A 12,594-nucleotide genomic window follows, 5' to 3' on the forward strand; every position below is an offset into this window, starting at 1 on the left:
CAGGAGCCAGGAAGTCAATCCAGGTCTCCCATGTGAGTAGCGGGCATCCGCGTGTGTGAACCATTACCTGATGCCACTCAGGGTGCACGTTAGCATGAAGCCAGAAACAGAAGCAGAACTAGGACTTAAACCCAGCCATTCCCATATGGGGTGCAGGGTGTCTCAAGTGACATGGTAACCACAGCACCAAATGTCTACCCTGAAACTTCCCTTTGAATTCCACTTTTCCACAAACTCTTTGAAGTATTCTCCTATTGGGATTCCTGAAACAGAGCCTTGGAAACATCAGGAAGTTACCAACAGTCCAGCAGGTGTTAGGTAGGGAAGTGAAGCGAGAGGAGGGGTGAGGCCGGTGCGCGGACAGCTTGCTGTGCTGGGTCTTGAGGATGTCTCTGCCGCCAGGGTCCCCCACCAGGTGGCCGCGCAGGCCTGTTTGAGGCCCGTAAGCATCTCCTTACAGTGATGTTGTGCTTTGTGTGTGATCTGTTGGCAGGGAGGCTTCACACAGATTAAGTGCAACACAGACATTTTTATTGGTGGAGTCCCCAGTTACGACGATGTGAAGAAGAACTCGGGCGTCCTCAAGCCATTCACTGGGAGCATCCAGAAGGTAGAGGTTTCACTGTCTCCTGCTTCCTGGGCCCCCCGACTGTAGACAGTGGAGCTGCGGATTGTGCCCAGTGGGCTCGCTGCACCTAAGGAAGGTGGTGAGAGAAGAGTTTGAGGATTTTACTTTTCTAATGCCCACAGCGTAGCTCTCCAACCCCACTGTCTTGCCACATCCATTCCTGAGTCTATGCTAGGTCGATATTCCATGCATGCCACTAGACAAAGGTGGATTTTTATAGAAAATCCACGAAAATATTCTGGGCCTGTGAGGGAGGCAGCAGGCATCTCTCAGGTTGCTGTGGACACGCGCTTCCACAGCAGGGAAGCGGGTGAGTGGACAGCGACGGCGGCTCTTGGCTCGTGCTTCTCGTTGGCCTTGAGTTTGCTCAAGAGCCAAACTCTCGTGTTCACCCCCATCCCTGAGCAGCTGTTGACCAGCAGTCATGGAACTAAGCCCTTATTTTTAGAAATTATTTATCGATTTATTTATTTGAAGGGCAGAACAAGACACAGATGGAGAGACAGATAGAGATCCCCCATCCACCGGTTCACTCCCCAGATGCCTACAGCAACCAGGACTGGGCCAGGCAGAAGCGAGGAACTCAATCCAGGTCTCCTGGCCTGGTGGCAGGGACCTGGTACTTGAGCCATCACCTGCTGCCTCCCAGGGAACACGTGAGCAGGAAGCTGGAAGCAGAAGTGGAGGGACCAGGACTCCAAGTCGGGCACTCCTCTGTGGGGTACAGGCTTCCGAAGCAGCGTCTTCACCATCCCAAAGCCCTTGAGAACATAGAGGAGTTCTTCTCCAGGAGGCTCAGGAGAAAACGACTCAGTTAGGAGGAGCTACTGATCCCCCCAGGTCTGAGGCTTAGTCCCTTTCGAGCGGCTGCCGGAGGTCTCTGGCAACTTGACTCAACAGCCCCTGCCTTCATGGCAACCAAACACTGCAGGGAAAGGAGTGGGGAACAGCATGTTCCCTTCTGGATGTTGGCTTCACCGGTTTTCCTTTAGCTACCAAGGAGCCGTGTGGGCCACCGATAGGTTTGGGGCGTGAGGTGAAGTGTGAGGGAGGCTAACACGAGGGAGGAAGGGTGGAAGAAGGTTCTAACGTGGTGGGCACAACCCAGCACCCAGGAGGGCCCCTGGAGTTGTGTCTCTTTTGTCTTGTGTCCCTGTGTGCAGCCCTGACTCTGGTGTGCTTCCCTGTGTAGCTGAACCTCAATGTCAAAGACACTTCCTTGTCTGCCCGTGAGGATTGGCTGTGCCCCTTGTCTGTTGACATTCACATTTGAGATGCTGGGAAGTTTCACCTGCTCTGTGCACCCTTCCCATGCCACACACTGCCCTGGCAGGGCAGCTCTCCCTTCCCCATGAAGAGACATTGGCTGAGCCCTAGCCGGCAGCAAGCAGGGCCAAGCTTAACCCCATCTCAAACACCTGTCGCTTGGTTTCACTAGCCTACATTTTCATCATGAAGGGGTGGGGATGGGAAAAAGTTTCTGGCCACTCCCTAGCAGCTTTTCAGATTCAGGACTGGGGCCAAGTCTTCTCCCCACGCTCCCCAAGGATCAGGCAAGCTTTTGGTGACATGGATTCCTGGCAGGAAGTGCCATTGCTAACCCATTAAAGCCTCCTGGACAGTTGGGGCTTCTATGGCAGGGGTTCTCTCTGTCCCTGAATTCTGCAAAGCCAGCAACAGCTCAGAATACCTGCACCTTCCCAGTTAAGGTGCAAAACCTAGATCCATTTGTTTGGGGACTAGGGAGCCCTGCAATGCCTACTGGGAATTCATCAGTTTCCCTAGAGCCACATTGTAGGATAAAGGGTGCAAAGGAGCTCTCCCAACCCTTCACCCCCCGGAAATACACGCACAGCGGGGCAAGAAGTGTAACCTCGGTTCACTTCCAATTTTTCCAGTGGTAGGGAGAGGGAGAGAGCACAGGAGAGTTGGGGGAGGAGGGCAGAAGGAGTGAGCTGGACACTCAAGGAGGCCCAGTGATGGAGTTCAAGGAGATGGCACAGAAGCACTAGCCAGAAGTATCTAGAAGCCTCGGTGGCTTCCACAGCCCCCACGGCCACTGTTCCCCAGGGATTCCTGCCCTTGGACCCTCGATCTGGAGCTCTCACTCCGCTTTCTAACAGCAGCTCTCAACTTTGGTTGAGATTGTGATTCTTGGAGGCTTTCATAAGTCACTGAGGACTGGGCGCCCCTGCAGATTCTGGTTCCATGGCGTTGGTGGGCGGGGCATTGGCAGTTGAAGGACCCAAACGTTCAGGTTCCTGGGACTCCTTTCTGAGCTCCCTGGGAGGTTAATTTTCCAGAACCAAAGGAGTCATTTATCTTGCATATCCCCAGCACTTCAGCTCCTGCACCACTTACAAGTCCGTAAAAGCAGGGCCTGCACTCTCACATTGTCCATGCCCTCGCCCTGTGGAGCTCAGCTGAGTGTGTTCAGGGAGTTCCGGAAGACCTCAAAAGTGTTTCCTCCAATCCTGAACTTTTTTCCATTTTTCTCTCCCAAGATTGTCCTGAATGACCGAACCATCCATGTGAAACACGACTTCACATCCGGGGTGAACGTGGACAACGCTGCCCATCCTTGCCTGGGGGCCCCCTGCACCCATGGGGGCAGCTGCCGGCCGCGGAAGGAGGGCTATGAGTGTGACTGCCCCTTGGGCTTTGAGGGGCTGCACTGCCAGAAAGGTACCCTCGGGGGTCCCAAGCCACTGCTTCCTCGAAGGAGTTGGGGGACTGGGTGGATTGCTGGGGGACTCCCACTCTGAATGGCAGGATTGGTTACACTGGTTCAGCCATACTGGTTATTTTGGTCAATGATTTCAATTAGTTATTGGATGCTTAATTGTATATAATTAATAATGAAAAATGTATTTCTTTATTGGAAAGAGAGTTACAGAAAGAGAGTGGTGGGGGGAAAGATTCCTCCATCTTCTGGCTCACTCCACCAATGGTCTCAACAGCCAGGGCTGGGCCAGCCTGCCAGGAACTCCATCTGGGTCCCCCACGTTGGTGGCAGGGGCACAAGCACCTGGGCCATCTTCTGCTGCTTTCCCATGTGCATTAGCAAGGAGCTGGATCAGAAGTGGAGCATCCCAGACTCAAATCGGCACTCTTTGGGGATGCCAGTGTTACAGGTGGTGGCTTAACTTGCTGTGCCAGAACACATGCCCCCGATGATTTCTTCATAGGAATTAAAATCTGACATACTTCTATAGCAGTAGGTTGTTATAATATCTGACATACTTCTATAACAGTAGGTTGTTATAATATGTTTATTTTGGTGCAAAAAATTGTTGAGATCCATGCATACAAGGGTTCTTCAAAAAGTTCATAGAAAGTACATATGATGAAGCAACTATTCATGGATTTCAAAAATTTTTCACCAAGACCTTTCCATGAACTTTTTGAAGTCCCCTTGTGAGTGAGGCAGTGCATCGAAGACATTTACAAGAGTGCCTGGTAAGTACTCAACCAGAAGGAGCCATTCTTGTGATTGGTAGGAAAAAGGAAATGCATTAGCAAGTGCCTGAGCTATGCAGTTCCCATCTTGCCCTTGACTGAGAGCCAGGGCAGTCATAGACCATGAGTTCCTGCTGGATTTGCTTTCTGCACCTGCAGGGGCTGTGGTCCTGGCACCAAGGACAGGCCTGCACACGTATGTCGGTTGTGTTGGGCCTCGTGGGTCTCCTGTTTCAAAGGTCAGTGTGGCCCTCACCTGCATGGGAGCAAGGAGTAGGGGAAGGGAGAGAGGGAGAGGGAGAGAGAGAGAGGGAGAGGGAGAGAGAGGGAAAGAGGGAGAGAGAGAGAGGGAGAGGGAGAGAGAGGGAAAGAGGGAGAGAGAGAGAGAGGGAGAGGGAGAGAGAGGGAAAGAGGGAGAGAGGGAGAGAGAGGGAAAGAGGGAGAGAGGGAGAGGGAGAGAGGGAAAGAGGAAGAGGGAGAGGGAGAGAGAGGGAAAGAGGAAGAGAGGGAGAGAGGGAGAGGGAGAGAGAGGGAAAGAGGAAGAGAGGGAGAGAGAGGGGGGAGAGGAGGAGAGGGAGAGAGGGGGAGAGGGGGAGAGGGAGAGAGGGAGTGAGGGAAAGAACAAACAGGCCTGAAGGGAGAAAGGCAGTGAGCTTGTGAAGGGATGTTCTCTCCCTCTCCCTCTCTCCCTCTCTCCCTCTCTCCCTCTCTCCCTCTCCCCCTCTCTCCCTCTCTCCCTCCCTCTCCCTCTCCCTCCCTCTCCCTCTCCCCCTCTCCCCCTCTCCCTCTCTCCCTCTCTCCCTCTCTCCCTCTCTCTCCCTCTTCCTCTCTCCCTCTCTCCCTCTTTCCCTCTCCCTCTCTCCCTCTCTCCCTCTCTCCCTCTCTCCCTCTCTCCTTCCCTCCCCTCTACCTATTTCCTGGTTCCTTGGGTTTCCATCAAATCTGTGGCTCAGGGAAAAACTATCAATTACAGGTAGATATTTTGGTATCAGGTAATAGCAGAGGAAGTCGTTTTGCAGCAGCCCTGGAGAACATGAAAGATGACCGATTTCCATTGAGAAGACTCAGTAGCATTTCTTGGATTTAAATGAATTTTGAAAATTGAACATGCAATGTATTTTTTAACAAAGAAGAGTAATTGATGCATTTGTGAATTATCCTGATTTCAATCCTGTAATTCTAACAAGCAAATCACCATTTAGCTAATAGGATGGCCTTGCAGTACTCAAATTCAAGTGCAAGAGAGGCCTGCTCATTCATAAAATTGGGTCTGGATGTCCCACATCTGTGTTTGAGTTAGCTAAGTCTGCAGTGCTACCACAGGCACTTCCGGCTTGCCTCACACTGAGGGCCAGTGTGTAAGTGAGCATTTAGCTCTGGGCATTAAAAGAAGGAAAGGTTAATTTGTGATTGTGTTAGCCCTTGTTTCCTGCTGTAGAACATTGGCCCTGGCTGATAAGAGGGGCTCACGTTGGCAGCTTTGTTGCAATAGGGTCAAGTTCATTGAGAAGCAGATCTCACCGGAGTGATAGGGCGGATCCCATGGAGGCCCCCAGACCAGCTTGGTGAGCTCTGGGGGAATGGACAGCAAGCCGGGGTATTCGCATGGCATGCGAGCCCTTTTTCCTGCAAAATGGGCCAAAGCGGAGAGTAAGTGGTTCTGTGGCTCCTCAGGGAGGCTGGCTTCCTCTAGTCTAGTCAGAGCCCACCAGGGCCACAGCTTGAAGCTTGCTCATCTCCTGGTGGCACAGGAGGACAAGGGCCACTCAGAGAAACCCCAGGGAAGTTGCAGGCACGCACGGTGCGGTGGGGACCCTCATTATCCCCGCTGAACTTCTGCAGTGCCCTCAGGCTGCCACAGGCTCCCCACCTGTGGGGGGATCTCAGACAGAGATCTTCCATCTACTGGTTCACTCACCGAATACCTGCAACAGCCAAGGCTGGGCCAGGCTGAAGCCGGGAGCCTGGAACTTAATCCAAGTCTCCCAAGTGGGTGGCAGTGACCCAAGTACTTGGGAAATCACCAGCTGCCTCCCAGGGTGCACATTAGCAGGAAGTTGAAAGGGGCAGTGGAGCTGGGACTTGAACCAGGCACTCCCACATGGAATATGGCCAACCCAAGCAGTGTCTTAGCCACTGCATCAATGCCCACTTCTGAGGGTTCTCATTTTTATTCTTTTTTTAAAAAAAAGATTTATTTATTTATTTGAGAGGCAGAGTTATAGACACAGAGAGGGAGAGACAGAGAGAAAGGTCTTCCATCCGTTGATACACTCTCCACAAAGCTGCAGTGGCCAGAGCTGGGCTGATCTGAGCCAGGAGCTTCCTCTGGGTCTCCCACGTGGGTGCAGGGACCCAAGCACTTGGGCCACCTTCTGCTGCTTTCCCAGGCCATCAGCAGGGAGCTGGATTGGAAGTGGAGCAGCCGGGACTCAAACTGGCACCCATATGGGATGCCAGCACCACAGGCAGAGGCTTAACCTAGTGTACCACAGCACTGGACTCATATTCTTTTTTTTTTTTAAATTCATTCATTTGAAAGTTATGGAGAGAGAGAGAAAGAGAAAGGAAGGGAGGGAGGAAGGGGGGGAGGGAGAGAGAGAGACAGAGAATATATCAATCTTCCATCTGCTGGTTTAATCCCAAGATGGCTACAACAGCCAGGTCTGGGCCAGGCCAAAGCCAGGAACCAGGAGCTTCATCTGGGTCTCCCATGTTGGGGGCAGGGACCCGAAACACTAGGGCCATTCTGCTGCTTTTCTCAGGCCATTAGCAGAGAGCTGGATCAGAAGTGGGGCAGCCATGACACAAACTGTCTCCCGTATGAGACGCTGGCGTCGCAGGCGATGGCTTTACCCAGGACACCACAGTGCCAGTGCCGGCTGTCACCTGTAGATGTCGTCCTCCACCTCACACCTCCAACCATGTACTCCCCACCACCCAGGCCCCTTCTCCTCTCTCCCCAGGGTTATCAACAAGGCCTCCTCTCAGAAAAGGAATCCCATCCTCAGAGCGACCCCTTTCTCTCTCTCATCCAAAGTGATCCATCTTGTATCCCAGTTCCTCGGAACGCATGCACCTAACGTGTTTGCAGGTGACAGCGAGTTTCACCAAACCCATGTAGAGACCTGCATTCTACATAGTGTGAATTACTATGGCATACACAACACACGTTTACATACACAAAATGACAAGCGAGGTTCTGCGGTCCAAGACATTTGGCTGAGTAAACAAACAGCTCCATCTTCTGCAGAACTTCTCAGCCTTGGTCATGCCCTGAGCATCCGTAGAAAGGTACAGGGCACTGGTGTTTCCTCCTGGGTTCTCCCAGCCAGTAGCAAACAGCCCACTTGGGAAAGAACTGAGCACTGCTCCTCTTTTTCCTACCCTTACTGGCCACTAGATGGCGATGTTTCTCTGCTGAGTGCGCTGTGGATGGCAGAGCCTAGGCCACGTCTCTTCAGGGATGCACAGCCCTGAGAGAGCAGAGCTCGCCCCGTGGATGCCGATGGACCACACAGGCAACCTTCTACGCTGTAGTTGGTAGACGTACCTCATGTTGCCGAGGCTGATTCTGATGACTTCTTTTTTTATCCTAGGATGAAAAAGCATAGCTTCTGTAAATATAGACCCTACTTGAAGAAGACTGTGTACGTAAAAGCACAGACTAGTTTGGGACAGCGCCGTGGCTCACTAGGCTAATCCTCCGCCTAGCGGCGCCGGCACAGCGGGTTCTAGTCCCGGTCGGGGCGCCGGATTCTGTCCCGGTTGCCCCTCTTCCAGGCCAGCTCTCTGCTGTGGCCAGGGAGTGCAGTGGAGGATGACCTGCACCCCATGGGAGACCAGGATAAGTACCTGGCTCCTGGCTTTGGATCAGCGCGGTGTGCTGGCCGCGGCGGCCATTGGAGGGTGAACCAACGGCAAAGGAAGACCTTTCTCTCTGTCTCTGTCTCTCACTGTCCACTCTGCCTGTCAAAAAAAAAAAAAAAAAAGGCACAGACTAGTGAAACGTATTTTATGCATACTACAGAGAATTCATCTTCTTAGGGTGGCTTCTCATTAAACAATGGGAAAGCTGGAGGTCTCTTGCCCAGAGGCTGGTCTTTCAATAGCTGAAGAATTAATCATACAAAGTTTGTTTTTCTACTTTGTGGCTACAGAATCTGCCTACTGTGGCCTGAGTAGCCCTTATCCCAAACACTTGGGACCACATGTGTTTCAGATCTTGATTTTTTTTAAACTTTGGAGCGTTTGCATATGCATAATGCGATTTCTGCCGGAGGACAGACTCACGTGTAAATGCAGATTCACTTACGTCTCACGTACATCTTACACACATGGCCCGAGGGTAATCGTACACCGTATTTGTGGTGCACATGCATGTTGACTTTACCCATCATCTGAGTCATGTGGGACGTTTTCCACTCGTGCCATCAGGTTGGTACCCGAACTGAGATTCTGGAGCCTTTTAGACTTCAGATCTTTGGATTGGAGTTGCTTGTCCTGTAGGGCAAAGGATGCCACCGCAGGTAGAACTGTGTGACAAGGGGGCGAACGCCCTGGGGAGGAGCAGACTGCCCGTGGAGGGGGTGAGGCCCCAGGGGCCTCCACCCAGTTTGCAGCTGGAGGAGTGAGTTGTTGGGAGAGCTGGGCGGGGGTACCCGCAAGCCGCTTTCCTTGTGAGCATGCGTGAAAGGGCGGTTGTCCCTGCAGCTCTTTAGAATCCCCTGGGGAACATAAAGTTCCTCCGGTGGGCAGTTTGCCCTGCCTGGGCTGTGGGACTTCCATTCGGCTGTTGTGGGTGCGAAAAGGACAAGACACATTCCCCGGGGACCGTCAGGAAGACCATCGTCCCAGGGAAAGAACGCAGAGAGAATTGGGCGGAGAGGTTGGGTCCAGGTGCGCTGGAGTTCCCAGTAGTATTGACGTAAGCCACAGGGGCCCAGCAGGGCTGGATGGAGGTCATTTCCAGCTCTCATGGTTTTGAACAGAAGGGCTTTTTCCCCCATGCAAACTGACCGACCTGAATGTATCTTCGCCATGTCATGTCCACTGCTGGAGCGTGCCCTGGCCCTTTGTCCATCACAGGATAACCAGGGCTCTGGAATCTTGCAAAGGATGCTGGGGTGGGGTTTAGGGCACTGTTTTGCACAGTGGAGGGAAAGAGGCAGCCGCAGCCTTATCGATGCTTCCTCACGGGCAGCCTGCAGCCAGGAGAAGTCAGAAGCATTGGCAGGGCCCCGAGCTCTTCAGCAAGGAGCTCTCTCTGCAGGTTGGGAAGACGTGGGTGGTCAGTGGCAGGCAAAGGAGCTTCTGAAGCGATAAGAATAATAAGATAACTCATTATCATAAAGTCTCCTTGGTCTGCCTCCCGCCTCTAAGCAGTTCAACAGAGATGGGAGTGGGGAGGGAGTGGGCGGGTGCCACAGGTGCCCAGCGGAGTCTGGTGGGGCCTGAGTTCCCGGAGAGGTGGTCCTGGGCTTTGTGAAGGGGTCCAAAGCCGTCCCCTGAGCGCTCTGTCCCCACCGCTCGACCAGGGGTTCCGCAATGGCTGCGAAAGTCTGACTCTCCCTGTTCTCTTTCATGCTGGCACCGGGCAGAGTGCGGGAATTACTGCCTCAATAGTAAGTACAAGGAGTCCTCTGAGAGGCCGAGACGCCCTGGGCTCCTGCCAGGGCCAGGCCAGGCTGCGGCCAGGTCCTGGGCCCAGCGCAGGCCGAGCACATGCAGCAGAGGAACGCGGGGGTGGGCTGTGTGGGAGCACTCGCGGGGACCCTCCCTCTGCACCCCAGCACGGCCCAGGAGCCCCCTCCCCACCCCCACCAAGCTCCTGCTGAAGCTCCTGGGGCCCGGGCTAAGCCAGCCGGTGTCAGGGCTCCATATGCAGAGCCGATGTGTGACAGTCACGTCCTGACCACTTCGCGGAGTCCCGGCAATGAGGGCTGTTGGCCTCAGGCCCACGGCCATGGCCAACAACAGCAGGGACGGGCCCTGGCTGTGCCTCCCACCCTGGGCCCAAGCCAGAGCTTCGAGGGGGCTCCTCGTTCAGCCCCTTAGATGTCCAATCCTCCTCTCGCCTCCGTGGCTCCTGGTTCCTGAGCTGTTGCCCTGGCAGCCCTGCCCCCACCCCCTGTTTTGCTGTCTCCCCTCCCCTTCCCTGGGGGGCTGATTCCCCCCCCCCCCCCCCGCTGGTTTCCTTCCTTTTCCGTGCTCCTCCTCTCCCTCTCTCCCTGCCTGGGGGCTGCCACCTTGCTGTGTCTCCCTCGGTTCTGTCTGTCGGGGTCCTAGGGGTCGTGCCCTCCACTGCTCCAGGCGGCCGGCCCCTTGTTTTTCCTTCTCTGCCACAGCTGTTTGCTCCTGGGCTCCTTGCCTGTCCTGAGGCTGGATGCTTTGCCTCCCACTCCTTCCTGTCTCCACTCCCCTTCCTCGCCAGCTCTTCCTCCTACCTGCCTTGCCCAGGAGCGGGGCAGGCAGAGGCTGCCCTCCTCCTCCCTGTCCCTCTGTCCCTGGGGGCCAGAGAACCCTGTCCAGGGCTGCGCTGTTCGCAGAACCAGTGGGCAGTGCGTCGCTGCCTAACTCAGCAATGACCTTTGCCAATTTTCTCCTCCTTCGCTTTTCTGGCTCCCTTTTCTCTTTTCCCTCCCTACTTGTCACTCCCGCCCTCCTTTTAATTTCCCCTGAAAAGATTTTGGGAGCCTGCCGTGCCTACCTGCTATCATGGGGGCTTGGACGTAGCAGGCCAGGGGCATTCGTTTGCTATTGTCTCTCCCTCTTTTTAATGTTTAAAAGTTGAGTTTAAACTCGCCCATTGTTCTGTGAGTAGAGTCCTGACTTTTTCACCAACCACATATTTTCTTGAAACTCTAATTGTCACAAATCAAGTATTTATTTGTTTTCATTCATTTGGAAGGCAGAGAGAGACAGCCAGACACAGAGATCCTCCGTCCACTGGTCACTCCCCAAATGCCTCCAACAGTCAGGGATGGGCCAGGCCAAAGCCAGGAGACTAGAACTTAATCCAGGTCTCCCATGTGGTTGGCGGGGGCCCAAGTACTACGGCTGTCACCGGCTGCTCCCCAGGCTGCACATTAGCAGGAAGCCAGGGGCAGAATCAGAGCCAGGACTCAAACCCAGGCACACCAATATGGGATACAGGCACCCCAAGTTCCATCTTAACCACTGCACCAAACGCCAACCCCAGCACTAGGAGCAGCTGCAGAAGTGGATAATTCTCCCCTCCAGCCTGCACTGTGCACGTTTCTCTGCATTTGAGATTTGTTCTGCCTTCATCCCGTTAAACTTCCATTCCTCTATCTTTAGTTATTGCCGCTCTCCTAGAAACCCCCTAGCCTCATTCCCAGCTTGTGACACCGAACACAGCTGCTTAACCTGTTCTTTTGCAGGAGAGTGATTCCTCGGAAAAACAGTGTACTGATAAGCTGGGGGAAAGGCAATGGATTTCTAAAATCCCAGAAAGTGAAAAGGGACCAGGAGGCCCAGTTACCAAGAGGCTAACCGGCTCGTGGTCTGTGGCTCTCTCAGCCATGTGATCTTGAACAAATCCTCGGTGCTTTCTAGGAATCATTTTCCTCTGCTGTAAAATGGGCATAACCAGCCTTCTCCTTCCCCCACTCTTGCTGCTACTCCACGAGGCTGTGGCAAAGACCTCAGAAAACATCACAGGGGACAGTGATTGATAAACCCAAGTCAAAGCCTCACCTGCTGCATGCCACAGGTCCCTGGAGGTCCTACCTGGGGTGGATTAGCTTCCAATGAAGACAGCCTTGTGGGCCTGGATTAGGGCTTGTTTTCTGCACCTCCCTGGGAGAACATCTGGGATTCTCCCCAGCTGCTCCCCACGTGGCCCAAGTCTTGCTCTCTGGCTTCCAGGAATCACTGGGAACAGTGTCAGCACATTGCAAGGCCTGCTCTGTAGCTCTGGCCAGTGGCAGTGACTGCCAGCCCCCTGGGGGGTGGGGAAGCCAATGCCAGGTCATGAGGTCGGGTATTTCTGAACCTGGCCAAGCACGCGTGCAGCCCAAGAGCAAGGGGCTGACAAGTTGTGAAATGTCACAGTCCCAGGGGCTGGCTTGCTGGGTGTCTCCCTGCCTCATGTGTGAGTGCAGAGGTCAAGAGAGCCAACAGACCATATAACTCCCGTCTTCTGTTCTGTCCCAGCCATCACAGAAGCCATTGAGATCCCGCAGTTTACAGGCCGGAGTTACCTGATGTATGACAACCCAGATATCCTCAAGAGGTAATGTGTTTCAACAGTGGTTTCCTTATCCCCTCGCAGGTCAATTTCTCAATGTCTTTCCCAGTGCTTTTGCTTATCTTTCCTGCCAGAAGATAATTCTCCAAGAAGGCCCTTTAGCCATGGCCTTAGGGGAAAAAAGTGCACAAAATAAACATGGAAACTAGAACACAACAAAAGAAAACAAACCAAACTTGGGAGGAAAAAAATCAGTTTTTCAAACCAATCCCTTGACAACTGATGCAAACCCTCT

General features: G+C 53.6%; 1 protein-coding gene across 4 annotated transcripts in view; it reads left to right on the plus strand.

Annotated features, from left to right (window-relative positions):
• EGFLAM (EGF like, fibronectin type III and laminin G domains) overlaps window positions 1-12,594 on the plus strand; it is a 192,452-nt gene that overhangs the window by 165,518 nt on the left and 14,340 nt on the right. For 2 of the 4 annotated variants that reach the window (XM_070056648.1, XM_070056649.1), the window contains 4 exons: window positions 494-610; window positions 3,133-3,313; window positions 9,688-9,711; window positions 12,266-12,344. In XM_070056648.1, coding sequence (XP_069912749.1) covers window positions 494-610; window positions 3,133-3,313; window positions 9,688-9,711; window positions 12,266-12,344 — 401 coding nt within the window. The remainder of the gene's footprint in view (window positions 1-493; window positions 611-3,132; window positions 3,314-9,687; window positions 9,712-12,265; window positions 12,345-12,594) is intronic. The other 2 variants (XM_051853511.2, XM_051853512.2) reach the window with 1 other exon arrangement.

This window comes from Oryctolagus cuniculus, chromosome 14 (assembly GCF_964237555.1).
Source record: "Oryctolagus cuniculus chromosome 14, mOryCun1.1, whole genome shotgun sequence".
Lineage (NCBI taxonomy): Eukaryota > Metazoa > Chordata > Mammalia > Lagomorpha > Leporidae > Oryctolagus > Oryctolagus cuniculus.